This window comes from Eretmochelys imbricata, chromosome 3 (assembly GCF_965152235.1).
Source record: "Eretmochelys imbricata isolate rEreImb1 chromosome 3, rEreImb1.hap1, whole genome shotgun sequence".
NCBI lineage: Eukaryota > Metazoa > Chordata > Testudines > Cheloniidae > Eretmochelys > Eretmochelys imbricata.
In genome coordinates this window covers 75,089,318-75,106,558 of record NC_135574.1, presented here as the reverse complement: position 1 = coordinate 75,106,558, position 17,241 = coordinate 75,089,318, and the positions used below count along the sequence as shown (strand labels likewise).

At 38.7% G+C, this 17,241-nt stretch overlaps 1 protein-coding gene across 7 annotated transcripts in view; it reads left to right on the top strand.

Annotated features, from left to right (window-relative positions):
* The window catches only part of FBXL4 (F-box and leucine rich repeat protein 4), a 131,531-nt gene that overhangs the window by 42,398 nt on the left and 71,892 nt on the right, over positions 1–17,241 (top strand). For all 7 annotated transcript variants that reach the window (XR_013345602.1, XM_077812851.1, XM_077812850.1 and 4 more), the window contains one exon: positions 7,108–7,352. Coding sequence is in view for 6 of the 7 variants with exons in the window: in XM_077812851.1 (XP_077668977.1) it covers positions 7,108–7,352 (245 nt within the window). In the remaining variant the exon portion in view is untranslated. The remainder of the gene's footprint in view (positions 1–7,107; positions 7,353–17,241) is intronic.

Below are 17,241 nucleotides of genomic sequence, written 5' to 3'. Positions count from 1 at the left end.
GGCCCTATTCCTCACTGTTTCCTTATTCTAATCAGCTCAGGATTCAGTCTGAATTAATGGGGAAATAGCTGTATTCTGGCCTAAAACATTTTCAGGCTGTCACAATACATACAGAATAGTTTAGTTTTATATAAACATTTTGTTACTCCTAATATCTCAAATGCACAAAACCCAGGCAAAACATTTTATTGTTTTGAGTGTACTCTGGGACACAGACTGCCCCGGAAAATCTTGTCATGTATTACTGTGTTCATTATTTTTTTCGTCATTTAAAGAAAATACTTCTTAAACTAGGAAAAATGTGTTTAAAAATAGGTCTGTTTTAGAAAGGATGAGCAAACTGATTTGCAGTATACTAGTCTGTTGGATTAACAAAAGGCTTCTTTTGGTGGTCACATTCTTATCTAGGTCCTTAAAGGTATCAGCAAAGAAATGTTTTGGATCCATTTCTGTTGTGCCTACGAACTCCTGTCTCCTATTTGTGTGTCTCCATTTTTCTCTCCTTTCAGTGTACTGCTTTTACCTGTTTTTTACCCTTTTTTTTTTTTAAAAAATGTTGGGTTTCATGAATGCATTTATATGGTCTCTCAGGTATCAAGGACTTTTATGTTTGTGTGTGTCCAGCCCCTCATCCATCGAACACTTGCAGGGTTCACAGATTTGCTGCTACCAAACAAACAGAACACCCCAGCTTACCGGTTTCACCTCAGATCACATCTCTCTGCTTTACTTACATTTGATTTTACTATATACATATCTAAGTTTATTTAGCAAAGCACAGAGATTCCAGTAACAACAAGTAGAAGTATTGGAAACAAATGGTTACATATAAAATAAAATCACAGCATGCATTCTAGAACCTAGACTTAATTAACAAGATACTCTCATGCCTTGTAGAGTATTGTACATCCAAAATCCATGTAGCACTTTACAGCCAGGTTATCTGTGACCGTCCTTTCAAGACAGTCCATTTGCCTCCTACGTGAAGGGTACCATGTGTTCCCTTGAACTCCAAGATATATGAGAACAGTCCTTTTTCTTTATTAATAAATAGGACCCCTCCCTCTTGCTCTTTGTTTCCTCCTGCAAACTTCCTCTCTTTCAGATTTTGCAATCTCTCAGTTCTGACTTAATATGCAGATAGACCTATATTGTGAGACATATAATACACACATGACCAGACAGGGAAATAGGTATCGGTTACCTCCTGCCTGAAAATAACATTTCCAAGCTATTTCACCTCCTGGTGGTCTGCCTTAACTCCAACACCTTGAGAACATAATTTTTAGTATAAATACATAACTCTTTAAATATTATCCAGACACACATTTCGCAATGATTATGACCACCAGTGGGCTATTGGCTCTCCGTAGAAACCTCATGGGCCACCCTTTGGTCAACTATTATGCAGATATCCAACCCAAGGGATCCCTTTAAAACTCTATGCTTTCTCTCTGCCATTTGGCACCAGGAAGTCCATGGGTCATAAGAGAATCCACTGGGCCCTGGCTTTTTCCTTTCAAGGCTATAGATTATTTGATTCCTGTCTCTGACAGGAAGATCCTTTTAGAACAGTGTCTCTCTCCCCCCTGCATCCTGAGGCACATAGGTGATGGAAGTTGCTTCCTCAGTAAAAATGAAAGCCTGCTCCACCTGAGTGGCTTTGGCAACTTGAGAAAAGAAAAACATCAGTGGACAAATTTTGCAAAGCAGTCAATTGACACTCTCTCCACACATTTACTTTGCATTGAATATATGTGCATTTGCTGATAAAACCTTTAGTCACATGGTACTTAGGGCTGTATATTCCCTCTTAAGGAGCCATTTGCTATAAGGATAGAGAGCTGGAGTATACTGTCGCCCCTTCCTGTCTTTTTTTCATCAGTGCTTCTGGTACACACTTTTTTCCTGATAGCTTGTCTATGCTCCCTTTTTCATAGCTTAGGTGCTTGCTGACGTACTGCTGTAGCAGACCTGGTCATGGAGATGGAAAATTATAATGCCATTTACCTGATAATTTCTTTCTGGCAACATAGACTCTCACCCAGGGGAACTTTGTTCTGAATAAGGAGCTAATGTAGAATCCAGAGTCTGTGCAAACTTGACTCAGTCTTGGAAAGGAAATTATTGGTTAAGCGAAGTTGTAATTTGCTTTTGCTCAAATTAAAATGCTATTGCTGAATAAATTTACTGTAGATAAACACAGTACATTTAAGTATCAGAGGGTTAGCCGTGTTAGTCTGGATCTGTAAAAGTGGCAAAGAGTCCTGTAGCACCTTATGGACTAACAGACGTATTGGAGCATAAGCTTTCGTGGGTGAATACCCACTTTGTATCTGAGAAGTGGGTATTCACCCACGAAAGCTTATGCTCCAATACGTCTGTTAGTCTATAAGGTGCTACAGGACTCTGCCGCTTTTACAGTACATTTAGTGGTTACAGTATTGTTAAAGATATATTCCAGGCATTGAAGAGCTAAACAGTCTAATGGGAAATTGGTTCTTACCTGTATGAATCAGTAGATTTTCATCTGCTCCAGGGAGTTCAGAAGACAAACACTAATGTGACTTGGCCCTCCAGCTAAGCCCCAAACACAGCCCCAAATGTTACCAAGTCTGATGAGCCAGGATGACCTGACCACCACCAAAAGGGTGGTGGTGGGGAAAGGGTACAAAAAATAATGTAGGGATACATATAAAGGGGCGTATTGGTAGTTTATCATGATCTGCACCCAAAGTTTTAGTCCCATTTCCCCATAAGTTCCCTTACCTTTCTGGCAGGTCCACAATTTCCTGGGGAAGCAGTCCTACCTCTGACACCAAAATGTGGAAGTGAACTCTCAGGTGGGGGGAAAAAAGAAAAATCCAACTAGTTGACTCCAATTAACCAGTCCTCCCAGAGGATGCTGGCAGTGAGAGGGGCCTAGGGTTTTATATAAGCCCAGACCTAGCTCATTCCATGGGGGAGAGAGCAGAGTCAACACCCAAGGAGACTGGGAGGCTGAAGGAGTGCCACGGGAAAAACAGCTCCAGAAAGAGGTAGGAGGAGAGACTATAATCTTGGGGAAAAGGTACTGAGTTTGGCTAGAGTTGAGGCATGCCTTCTTAGGAAACTGGACTTGCCTGAGAGGTAAGAGAAGTTATTGGGAAATGGGACTAAAGACTGGGTGTAGATGATGATAAAAGGCGTGTATCAGGTTTTTAGTTTATAAGTATTCTTACATTCTCTCTGCTGTCCTTTTCCCCCTCGTCCTTTCTGGGGTGGTCACATCATTCTGGCTTACCAGCCCCGGTGACATTTGTAACTGCAGAATTTGAGACTTAGCCAGAGGGCCGAGTCATGTTAGTGATTGTCTGATGAACTGCCTGGGGTTGGTGAGAATCCATCAGTTCATAACTTTATAAACACCGTGTGCCTTAATGGAGGAAGGGAAATGTTATATACTGTATTTCTGTAATCTTGTATATACATCTTGAGCTCATCGCAAACAACTGAGTTGCTGCAATGTGAGAACATGGGATATGATGACAAAATGGAGATGTAGGATAGATGATTATCTTTACTGTGTATAAAGAGTAACCTTTTCCTTTTTTTCTTTTTGAGTTTGTTCACTGATAATTCTTTAGAGCTGTGAGTGGAGACTTCCAAACTGGTGCTTTGAATGCAGGTTCAATATATGAATGTTCATGCTGTTGTTTGGCATATATTGATCTAATGAGTTATCCTCTTTAAAAGCAGGGTAATCTGTACTTTTTCATTTTGGAAAAGAGAAAAAGTATATATCTGATTTTTTTATAATTTTTTTTGTGTCTTATCCTAAGAAAACAACTATCTTTTTGTATTCTGTTTCCTTTCTGTTGAAATCATATATCGGTTTTAAATACCCTCTGTTGTTTTTCTTTGTAACAAAGATGGCAGCTGCCATAATTCTTCATCAATGCATAGTAAAACAGTTTGAAGGAAACTCCACATGTCATGAGATTAGTTTTCAAAAGCAGATATTCAGTTCAGCTGCATTCTGGGAGTTGTCCTGAACACAGAATAGTATAGCACATAACATATTCATTATAGTATAAAATTGTACTTTATGCTAGGACACACACACACACACAGCAGGTTTTTGACAGACAGCAGACTCTAGACTAGCAATGATTAATGGTGGTTAGCCTGTAGGCTTAGGACCTGTTATTTGTTTAATCAAAAGTGAGCAAAAAGTATTTACATCTCAATGTCATAATCTTAGGCCTGGGCTACATGAGGGGAGGGGGCGGGGTTTGAACTAAGATATGCAACTTCAGCTACGCTATTCGTGTAGCTGAAGTCGAAGTATCTTAGTTCGACTTACCTGGCCATCCTCCCGGCAGCGAGTTGAGCGCGGCGGCTCCCCTGTTGATTCTGCTTACTCCTCCTGCCGAGGTGGAGTACAGGCGTCAATTCGGGGATCGATTTATCTCATCTAGTTGAGAGGTGATAAATCGATCCCCGATAGATCGATCGGCAGGTAGTGAAGATGTACCCTAAGTGACATTTCATTATCCTTTTTTTCATTTTAGATATTACAAAATACTCTAATTTTAGTAAATAAAATAAAATGTTGGGATTAACTTTTCTGGTTAAGAGACTGATGTAGTAAGAGATTTCATCTCAGGTGGTATAGAGTTAGTGTTCTGTCACTTAGGAAATACTTTTAAAATAATTAGTTTAAAGGGACACTGGTGAGCTTTTCATAGTCTTGCCACTGTTTGTAGTGCTCAGAAGTCAAAGTATTTTTTTCCATTTAGCCAAACTTTGATGTTCTCCAGTTCCAATTTTCATTACAGTTGAAATTAATGTTAATTTATCAGAAATTATGTCAGCATAATTCTGGAAGTAGGTTTTGCTTACTTGTATTCCCTTTGTTGGTCAGCTTGCCTGTTCAACAGGAGAGCACTATAACTCGCTAAAGATCTTAGATGAACAGTGGATATTTTACTGCAGTGGAAAAAAACTCAGAAGGAGTAGTGACTATTCAGAAAATATATATTTATGGTGGATTATAAAAAATGGAATAGGTGAAAGTTACAAGCACTACTATAATTTTAGTGAAAGCATATGTTTTAGAAGTATAATAGAAGCACACAAAGAACTTTGTTAAGCAACTGTAGCTCTAAGTGCATTTCTTAACCATGCAGAAATCAAGGAACTTTAGTTAAGCCAATATTAATGTCATGCTACCTCGACTCCCATGAAGTTATCATTCATATATCACAATACCTAAAAGCACTAACTCCTCAGCTGAGCAATATATTTCCTTTCTATTGCAACATGTAACCGACCACAAAATGCATGTTCAGTTCTTCACAGTCTCACTGAAATGTACAACCTAAACTCCAACCTCAGCTAGTTAAAGAGTTTCCCTGTAAACGTGTACTAGTGAAGTCTGTTGTTTGTACATGGAAGAACATTAAGACTGCAGTTAAAGTTGTGTGGTTGTAAGGAATTGAATGTGTGCACAAATTGTATTGTTTGTATGTTAGAAATTAAAGGATGTGTGAAGCAGAGATTGAGTTTGTGTTTATTATATCTGAGTACTGAATCTAGAGCAGGGTGGGAACCAGATGTTTCATTTTGCAGGGAATTTTGTGACTTAGAAATTTCTTCCATTCTGAAACAGAACACACAAAAGTGTTGAAATGTCCTGTTAAATGAAAATCTAGTGGGGGGGGATTCATTTTGTGTTCATAGAAATATTTTGTTTTTACAAAATTGAAATGTTTCATTCCTATTTTGATTTGATTTTATAATATATAAAATTTAAAAAATTGAAATAAAAAAACATGTTCGGTAAAGGTTAAATGGAGCAAAACATTTATTTCAATTTTTGTTTTTAAGCAAACTTTTTTTGTCAAAACTGGCACATTGTTTCTAAATGTTTCACGTTCAACAAATCTGTGTTTAGAGGTCAATAAGTATTCTGTTGGAAAAAATTTTGACAGTCTCTAAATCATTTGCCTTTATGTGTTTGTGTGTGTTAATGTTGACTTAACTGGCGATTTCTTTAATTGTTAGTGAGTGTAATGATTGAATGTATTTTCTATCAATCTTTAATCTAACAAAAGTTTTTGTGTGGTAGTTTTCCTTCCCCCCTCTCCCCCTTTTTAAATGAGTATCCATGTTTATATTTAGCCATGTTTACAAGCGGAACAAGGTAGGGAAAGCAAGAGTAATTGAAATAGGGCATTATAAGGTGTGTAGTAGCGCTGGGGAGGCAGATTGGGGAGTATTTTGGAGTCATGGCTGTTTGCTTTGGTACTAGCTAAAGAACTTGTGTTCAGAGTTACATCTGGCACAGGGAAGGGATGAACCTCAAGCACAAAGCAAGAACATGATTAGTCTAGGTCTAGGAAAAAAGAGTCAGAAAGTGGGAGTTGTACACTGGTCTCATTTACTCAGTTGGACTTCAGCCAGAACCATGGGGCCTGGGAGGTGTAGGGCTGAGGCTGAAGCATAGTTGAATCTTACAGCAGGGAACAGAGGGCTAAATCCGCGGAAGATCAGAGAATGGGGAGATTGGAGCAGAGCAGGGGTGCTGGAACTATTTGTATAGTGGGGATGCTGAGAGCCATTGAACCACACTGTAAACCCTGTATATGATGGGAACCACATCAACCCCGGGGATGCGGCAGCACTCTTAGTTCCAGCACCTATGGAGCAGAGTCTAATTGTTGTCTGTTGCAAATGTACTACTAGTTGAAAAACAAATGCAGGGAAGAAGAGAGAGGATGTCAACTCAGTGTCTGATCAACTCAAAGAGCAGACTGTGAAGGAAGCTATGTAAACATAGGGTTTACATTTATACAACTGTTTCAATTAGCTTGGGTAAGAAGCTTCTTAATAGTCAGAAAGGTTCTGTTTCTTTTATATGCTGAACTGCTTTTCCTCTGTTGCTTAATGTTATCTAACTGATAAGGTGGTGATTTCTTATTTAATTGTTAATCTATGGTTTATTTGAGACACTACTTTAAATAAAAATGTTAACTTTGTAATTACAGTATATTTTCTTACTGCTTGGCAAGTTTCCCTTCACACTGTGAATTCTGTGATCTGTTTTTTGTGTTTTTAATGTAGCTCATTCAGTTGATATTGAGTCACCTTACAGTACCAGACCTGTGTAGACTAGCACAGACTTGTAAGCTACTATATCAGCATTGCTGTGATCCTCTACAATACATTCACCTCAGTTTACAACCCTACTGGGCAAGGATAAATGACACATCTCTGGAATACCTACTGTCTCGCTGCACTCTCGTCCAGTGGCTGAATTTATCTTGGACAGGAAACAGGGGAGCCATATCTGTTTCTGGATTTAGCAGGTCAGTGCTCAAAATACTGAGGTATTACAACAGGCTCTGTTTTCTGAGATGCTGTTCAGTAGTTTTGTTATTAAATATTTAAAAGTCTTTAGACCTCATGCTTGTAGGAGAAGGCAGGCATGCAGCTTCTTTGTGTTTTACCATGAAGGGCAGGATTTTTTGATGTAGGAAAACATTCACTTCAATACATTTTCCAGCTAAAACAATAAGAGACTGTATACAACGATAGAAGCCAGTTTAATGTGATAGATTAGATATATTTAATATATCTCATCTGCGCATGCCAAATGGTACATACAGAAAAAGTTTCTCTTAATGAGACCTCATGTTAACTTTCTTCTGTAATATTGAGACTCCTATTGTAATTATGCTATAAAAAATCTTTCACAAATAATACATTCAAAATTGTCCTTGATATAGATGAAGCCATTAAATGTCAGTATTTTGGAATTGCTGTGATATTGAACTGATTATATTTCTCACTGTGTACTGTATGAAAGAGAACTGTCAAAAAGAGGTCCTGTAAATTACTAAAGCACAAACTCAGATATATTACTGAAGGTCTGCTTTCAGTGAATTGATAAATTTAGTTTAAACTCTAGTGACTAGCTCATGGACAGAGCTAGTAAGTGATGTATGGGATTATATTTTCAGATCATTCATTAGGCCAGGATCCAGCAAACTGCTTCATATTGGGGGTGAGTCCCTGAGCCTATGAAGAGTCTCACTGAAGTAAATGAGTCTCCGTGTGGGCAAATGAGTCAACCCATGTGGAGCAGCTTGCAGGAGTGGGACCCTAAGTAATCACTGGAGTGTAATGTAAATTAAAATATTTTCACTGGTAGTACTGGTAGTAGTTCATTAAAAACAGCTAAATTGCAGGGACACTTTTCTGTACAACCACTATGTTCCTGGCTTGCTAACATGTATAATTCTCTGCTTTTTGCTCATTTGCCTTAAACAGTATCTATCAGGGCACTTCACTGTAAACAGAAAATGACTTCTTTAAACAAAAGATAACCAGCAGATGAAAGCTGAACTTCACTGATAAAACAGAAATGTTTAGTCTAATGTAACTTTTTTTCTGTATATTCTCTCCACTCACATACGTTCATTTCTGATACATTTTTGCAGTACTGCAAACCCTTTTCCCTTTCGGAGTACAAAATACACTGAAACTTCCTCTTTTTTTCTAAATATTATTCAAGATGCATGTCTCCTTATATGTAGATTTATAGGAAACAAGACATTACATAATTTAATATACCAAAGCATCTCCTAATGATGGATGTGCGGTTAGATACATTTGGTTTCTGCTGTCATATAGATTCTCAGTAGTGTCATTTCTATTAACTCAGCTTGTTGAAAACTAGAAGTGTGTGCAAGTTCAAGCTTATATAGATAAACAGTACAACTTTCATTTTTTTTCATGTGCAGTACAGATTAACCTCTGAAAATCTAATGCATGATATTTAACTGTATTAGTTAGACATTGGTGTTATTGGTAGTGGAATAACTGCGCAAATTCAAAGGATTACAAACTCTGCAAAATAACAACATGGCATTATTGGTCTAGGATAGGATTCATTTACTGATTGGCCCTTTTACTTGTCTATGGAAGTGATAGCTGCAGTGATTTCTAGTCAGCATTCCCAGAATAAACACTAAATATTCATAACTTGATTAATGAATAATCTGAATAAGCATAGCCTATTTATGTTCATAAGTGAACAAGATTTATTTAGAACAATTTTAAGAAAAAAGTGTTCTCTCAGACGATTGCTAAATGATCTGTATTTTTAGGAGTTATGCAGAAAAAGTGCATGCTGCCAGTTGGGTTTTTGGGAGGTTTTTTTGGCCGAGGCTTGTTAGTCACGCATTTATACCAGACCCTTAAGAATCAGGACTAGTGAACTAAATTATTGATTTTATTTAAATATACCATTTACGCAGGATTTTCACTCTTGAGTAAAAATGTACTATCTTTTATATGTTTTGGCCAGTTTTTTGAAAGATTTTACTGTGAGGACACATATCTTGAAGTGCTCTCTGTTTTATCTCTTTTGCTCTGTAGAGATGTCTTTCTGTTTTTATAAATAATTTTAAAAAGACAAAGTTTTCTGTTTCATCACTGGGCATTGACCGGTTTCTGTCTTTTTCTGGCACAGAGAAAGGGAAGTCTGCTTCCCATTTGGTTATTGCTAAATGAATTTGAATGTGTTTTAAGGGAGCATAGATGGTAGAGGAGCTCTCATTTCTCATAGGCATTAGTGTGAATTCCTTTTGTAATATGGCCACTTCCTGGGTAACGATGGACCTTCCTGAACAGAGGAAATCTATCAAGCATTTTAACATTCCACACACAGCTTCACGTGCCTCCATTATCTGGATGTTGGACCTTCCTCTGATGCAGTTTAAAAATCATATTGTAAACAAATTACATTCTCTCTCAATTTTACTAATACTACCTCAGATAACTTAAAGTGAAATATATTTTAAAAATCAAATATTTTGCTAAGTGTGGGTGAAATTCTGGCCTCATTTCAGCCAGTGGCAAAACTCCCATCAGGGTGGATTTGATTTAAATCACTAGTCAGGAAGATTCGATTCAATCATGGATTTCTACATAAAAGTGCATTCTTGTTGGTTGTTTTAACCTTATTACATAGTCTTCACAACTCAGAGATAGATGTAGGTTTCATTTTTAGAAGGTACACACTATATATTTTTAAAGTGATTTGTTTTGAAAACTTTTCAGATTAGTTTTACAGCTGTATCAGAAAATGAATGATTGGTTATTTTATTTACCAAAGGTAGTTGAAGCAGATATTTATGAAATCACTGGGAGGTGAACTATCTCCAGTTCAACAGGTTAATCATTAATATTTGGAGGGTTTTCTTGCTATGCTGTATTAGGAGGAGAACATCACCAGACAGACATTTTAAATTGTTTTATTCAACTGCGTTATGTATTCTGGATTTTTTTTCTTCAACACCAAACATAATATTTTAACAAAGCAAGCCTATGAATTTTTTAATTTGGTTAAACATTCAATTTTTTTAAAATCAGGTTTGTTTTTGTTAAAATTGCTTTTAACTAAAATAGTTAAATGAAATATTTAAAAAAAATTAAATCGACTTCATGTCATCTAGGTCAACATGAGAAACTTAAACTATTGGCTTCCACAGCTAACTCAGTCGTCTTCACCTTCATTTTCCTGTTTGTTCATAATCTGGAAAAGAAAAACAAGCTTTCCTGCTTTTTCAGGTCCCACACGATTTCTCAATTTAGAATGATTAGTTCAAAGGAAGAAAATATTCTTTCTACACCGACAGAAGAAGCTGCTGCTGTTAAAAGTGAAATTATCACTTCAACACTCTCTGAATCCAAATGCTAAAGTGACTTCCACCAGTTCACTGGTTCGACTTTCTTTAAAACATAATCAGCAAACCTATTTCTTGAATGGTTCACCCTTAGCTCTGAAGTTTATTATAGTTAGCATTATGGAGGGATGATTGCTGTATGTCCATGTCATAGCCAACTCCTCTTCTTCGGCAGTTAAGGTCTGACTCTGGTACCAGGTATTGAGAATATTTGCAAGAAAATGAGCTGGAGATAGTGCTTGTCCCATTTGTTTTTTTAATACTTGTAATTTAACACTGTCATTACATATTTCTCTTTTTAAGATCTCACTCAGTTCCTTCCAAATTTCAACAGCATCAGTAATAGAAGAGCTATTTCCCTGCACTTTGTTCAAGGCTACAGAAATAGGCTTCAGGATACTCAGCATGTGTTCAACATTTCTCTTAAGCCCAATGTTGAGAACTTTGGCTGTGAGAGTGCCATCTGTTCTTTCAGGATTTTGTTCACAAACTGTCATCAGATTAGGCCAGTTCTTGATCTAGTGCTCAAAACAGTCCACTGCTGAGTTACATCGCAGGTCTTGTGGGAGACTTAGTTTGTTTCCTCCCACTTTTTTCAGAGCAGCTGCTGCAAAGTTGTTGTTATGGAAGTATTTTGCAACTTCAACAACATTAGGCTTATTTCTGAAACACTGAAGTCTTTGGCTAGGAGGTGCACTGCAACCATATGTTATTAGCTTGGAACTCTCTTCTAAATAATTTTGTCTCATCTTGGATACATTTGCAGCATTGTCTGTGACCAAGCTTCATATTAGACATTTGAATTTTTTTTCACAGTTTGTTATAGCTTTTACTGCTGCTACTTGTAAGTGTTCTGCTGTGTGTGCATTTCCTGATGTCTCAATTGTTTCTGTAAGGAAGACATTCCCTTCTTCTGTTGTCCCACAAGCACATACAACAGGATCATTGTGGACATTGCTCCATGCATCAAGACTCAGGTTAATAATTTTACCGTCTGGACCTTTTGCACACTGCTCAATTCCTCTTTCATACACTTTATCCAACAGTTTGCCTGCGACATCTGCTCTGTTGGGTGAACTGTATCCTGGTCTTAATGACTGAACCATGTTAATGAAGTGTGGGTTCAACTTCTCAATCATACAGAAAGGAGAGTTTGTTGCATAAACAAACCGGGAAATTTTTTCATCAATTACCTCTTTTTGTTATCTGCTGGTTCTTATCACAAACTTATCTATGGTTGTTTCTGGATGATGGAGATTTTTTTTTCTTTTTGCTACAGTTGATATACTGTGGCTATATGACATACATGATGTAACTGAAACACTATCATTGGCAGATAACTCTGAAACTATAGAAAATGATGGTGATCTTGAAAGTGGATAGTCTTCAGAATCCTGTATGTTGAGGATGGCTTCTCCCAAACAAAATAAGTCAATACAGTTATTTAGTTATGATTACCATACTGCTCATTTAGTATTACTTATTGCATTCATTGACACTCAGTAGTACTTTAAAAGTAAAATTGTAAAAGGAAGATCTGCCTATTTCATCTATTTATTTTTTATCACAACTGCATCTAAAATGATAGAACCATAGAGTAACAACTATATTTTTTGCTCAAACATGAGAAGTCAAGAATAGTCCAAAAGGAAGACTGGCGGTCCTTAAGAAAGAAATATGAAATAAAAAAGTTTACCAACCTGAAGATCCTGCATGTTCAGACATGTTCCTTTCATCATCTTAAACGCATTTTCCTCCTGAGAAGGAACACTTCTCATGATGTTGTTTCATTCGGGCAACCAGGCCTTGCATTTCTTTGTTGCACTGTTTGCATTTTGCACGCATGCCTGTCTTACCCACAGGTAGAGGAACTTCATTAAAATATTCCCAAACTGAGTCTCTTTTACAGCTTGCTGCCATTATAGGTTTTCCCTTCTAGTGAGAGAATGGTATGATAGATCGCAAATCAAAGAAGGCTACACTCAGAAAGACCTCAAGACTTCTGGAATATGCTGTTCAAACAGTTTCACTTTTGTTTCTACTGCCTGTCCCTCCCTTATCTGAAGACTTCTTTTCCTTGTCCAGGTCTATTCCGCCTACAACAATCTTCTGTTCATTGAACTTTTTGAAACTTTGCACTTTTAGAGAAAGGTAAGGGATTGACTCTGTACACAAATTTGCAGAGGGACAAAATAGGGTTGAGGTCTGTTATTTCTATATATATTATTTATTTAGTTTAAAACATTTTTGCTGTTAACAAGCATGTTATCTCTGGAGACACAAATCATCAGTTTGAGAAATGCAAAACTAAGCATCTCTGACGGTATCTTCTACACTGAGCACTGAGTCCTATTGGGTAGATAGAAAGATTAACTTAAATAATCTATACAGAAGCCCCTGGAACCCCATAAAATTGGGTCCCTAATCCATGAACTATTGGAACTCATTTACAAAACTTTTCTTAAACATTACATGAATATGTCTCATACTATAAAATTAGAATTTATAATCCCTATTCCATGATGAGATATTTTGAGCTATAATGTAGCTTAATTAAAACTATCTTTAGATAGGTTTTTTCCCTCAAAAAGCATTTTATAAAAAAAAATCCAAATTAAATTAAAAAAAATCAAATCAGATTTTTTTTAATCATTGCTTTTTATCCACCCTGACTCTCACTGACTTCTGTGGGGCCAGGATTTCGTCCTATGTAATTTAAATTGACAGCATTCCTCTAAAATAACCATATATAAATGACTTTTAAGAAACGTTCTTTGTTTATACTTTGATCAGTTAAACAGGTAAGTATTCTTGGAAGTCATTATTTTAAAATGTAAGGGTCTAGAAAAAATGGAATAATTTAAGAAATCTGACTAAAATAAACTTTATTGTCATGAGATGCTAGAATGCTTCAGGCACGTGAACATCCTGAGGCAAAGCTGACGGTAATTTAACTTATTGATAATGTCCATTAGGGTTACAGAAGAATATCGTAACTGTTTCACTTCAGAGTATTACAGAAAATAACTAAACTCCTATAATTTGGGTAGAAATAAAGGGGGGAGGGGAACTGAAATGGAAAAAGGAGACATAGCAGGTATTAAAAAGTGAGATGAGTATTTGAATAATCTGTGATGTATCTATGCCAAAATGACAAGTATGGAGTGTCAGCAGGAAGAGACTATGAGAAGTCTTATAACATAAATAACATTATTATTCAGTTGGTGTTAGAGACGTAGTAGATTAATTCACACAACTGGAATGTCCGTGTAGATGGACATGACCTGTTCAGGAATGTAAGGCAAGGGATCAAGTGATGCTGTGAAATATATCAAGACTCTGTACAAATGAACTGAGGTGAAAAAGGAAGAATCCCTCTGGATTAAAGGGACCTTATCAACTAAAAATTACATTTTGAAAATCGGTTACTTTATCTTTATACGTTAGATTATTAAAGTGAAACAATAGAAATATCCAATTTACATATTGGCCTTTATGCTCTTTGTTTACTTTTTAAATTTGTCTTATACAATGAAAATCATTAAATTGGTTATACTTTCAGTTCTTAATGTTGCCATCTTTATGTTTCATGCACTGAAAAAAAGCCCACAAAATTGCTGACAGATATAGGGACAGATGTAGTACCTGTAATTACTTTTAACTTGCTTGTAAAGCTAGCATAGCAGAACACAGAACTATCTGTGTTCTTGAATTCTAGGGACAACTTTTTTTTGTTTCAGAGGGTAGAGGAAACATCTAAGGCTAGCTATTTTAGAGGTGGTATTAATAGTTTGGAAATGGTGTATTATTTACCTTAATTGTGTGGAGTGCAAGTGGGTTTTTGTTTTTTAAGGAAAAAAATGATCCAGTGAACTTTTTTCAGCTTAATCCTGTTTTAAAACCTTAATGACACTCTGAAGTATTTGCATGACTATAAGGTATGCACAAGTTTTTTGTCTCTAGAAAATTCAGGATTTTAATTACAAATCTGTGAATGAAAAATTTATTAACAGTCAGAACAGAAATGACAAGAGTACCAAGGTTCTACCATGCCTAGTACGAAACAGTGTTCTAAAACTCTGGAAGCCAAGAGAGGAGTTGAAATGGGTGAAGTCATTGGTAAGGGTACATTTATGTCACGGAGATCACAGAAGTCATGGAATCCATGACATTTTCTGCTTCAGTCCCAGGCTGGGGGACTGGAGCCCTCAGCCAGTGAGGGTCATGGCACGGTTCCAGCAACTGATGACAGCCTCCTGAGAGGGCCCCCACAGGGCTCCAATGACAGGCGACAGCCCTCGCTCGGGTGAGCAGCTGGGGATGTCCAGTTTTTTCTTCGGGAAATATGGCCATCCCGCAGTGCCCAGCCGCCATAGGTGGGGGGAGGGGTCCCCCCTGCAGCTCCCAGCCAACACGGTGGTGGGGGAAACCATGGAGCCGCAACAACCTTGGGTGCTGGATCCCCCACTTCTTCGAGTGTTGTCCCTGTGGGTGCTCCACTTCAGGTGATGGTGCGTCCTGGTGCTATTGATCAGAGATTTTCAGTAGCAGTGCCTGGTCAGGCCGCACGTGCGCAGCAGCTGTCTCGTGGTGCCATTTGAGTCTCTTCAGTGTGCGCGTGGCCCGACCCCCTCAGTTCTTCTCAACTGTCCTTGGCTGAAGACAGAGCTCAGGGCAGCGAGACAGCTTCTTCCCCTAGAGATAGAAAAATAGATAATTAGATAAAAATTGCTCAGTTAAAAATATTTTTCCTTGGATAAGTTAGTTTGTTAGTTGTTTGTTAATTGGAAAAAAAAAATCTTTGTTTTTCTTCGTTTCCAAGTTCACGACTCCCTGTGGAGCACAATCCATTAAAAAGGGTCTCGAGTGGACCAAAGCTTACTTTAGCCATGTCAAGCTTCCCTGGCTTCAAAAGTTGTGGCTCTTTCACTCTGGGCACTCCCTCTGCATCAGATGCCTCATGGACACACACATACCATCCAAGTTCATCCACTGCAACAATTTGAAGGCGAGAGCCAGGCGCGACCGGGATCTACGCCTCAAAATGATCCTAATGGAGAAATCACTCCAACCTGGATCTGAGAAGGACACCCAGAAGCCTTCTCCTAAGTATTCTCCAACTCGGTCTGAACCGACCATGAGCACAAGCACAACTCCACCCTCTCAAGAAAAGAGGAAGCGAGTCTCTACCTCTCCGCAGAGGGAACCTCACAGAAAGAAATAGTCCCCTGCGAGGTCATTGCTAGTGGTGTTGACGGTCCCGAGAGTCAGTACCTACAACTTTCCCAGCACCTCCAGCATTGGATGCACCGCTCATAGGAACAAGGAGTCGAGACCGCAAACATGCTATGTCTCTTCCTTGGCACCGACAGTACTGACGACCATGTTGGCGATGGTGCCGGCCATACAACCGCCACTGGTGTTGACGCGTGTCTTGGCGCCACCACCTTCCTCGGCAGCATCGCCTCCCCCAGCACGCACAGACGGCACCGCAGTGGGGCCACCGGCCCTGACAAGGGCGAAAGAAGATGCCTAGACACCCAACGTCTACTACTAAGAGATCGGTACCACACTCACCAGCACTGCAACAATTCCTGACTCAGAGGGACATCACTGTTGCGTTGGTGCCAGAATCACCTCTCCTCGGCACTGAGGGATCACCTATCACACAACAGACTTCGGCTATGACACCATCAATGTTTAGTGACAGTGATGATGAGGACCAAGAGGAGGGAGTGTTTTCACCATAGGGCTCGCCCACACCTCAACGAAAACCTACTGGAGGCACAGTGCGGCATAAAATCCACCAGACACAACCTTACTATCCATGGTATGGAACCCCATGGATGGGTACTCATATGGCATTCCCAATGCAATGGCCACCATGGGACCCCTGGGCAGCATACAAAGCCCAATATGCTCAAACCTCCTCTCCGCCTATGGTATAGCTCCGGTCCCCTTCTATATCCCCAGGGCTGACAACATCAGTAGCCACGGAGGAGATGGGCAATGAACCAGAGGAAGAGAATGCCCCCGAAGCAGTGTCACCTGAACATAACTCTTCCTCTTCTCCAGATGAAGCTATCATGCCAGCTCCACCTACCATGGCTGACAACTTTAAACAATTTCAAGAGCTATTCAAACGCATAGCGGTCAGCCAAGACATCCCTCTAGAGGAAGTCCAAGAGTACGCACACATACTATTAAAAATTCTGCAATCATCTTCTGCGTCAAAAATTGCCCTGACCATAAACAATAACATCTCCGAGCCTGCAGAAACAGTATGACAGACCCCAGCCACCTCCCCGCCAACATGCAAATGGGTGGACCTTAAATATTATGTTCCAGCCAAGGGCATAGACTTCCTGTTTGCCCATCCACAACCAAATTCTCTAGTGGTGGAAGCAGCAAACCACCAGGCCAAACAATCCCAACACCACTCTACGCCACAGGATAAAGACAACCAGCGTCTAGACCTCTTAGGTCGCAAGGTCTACGCCTCCTC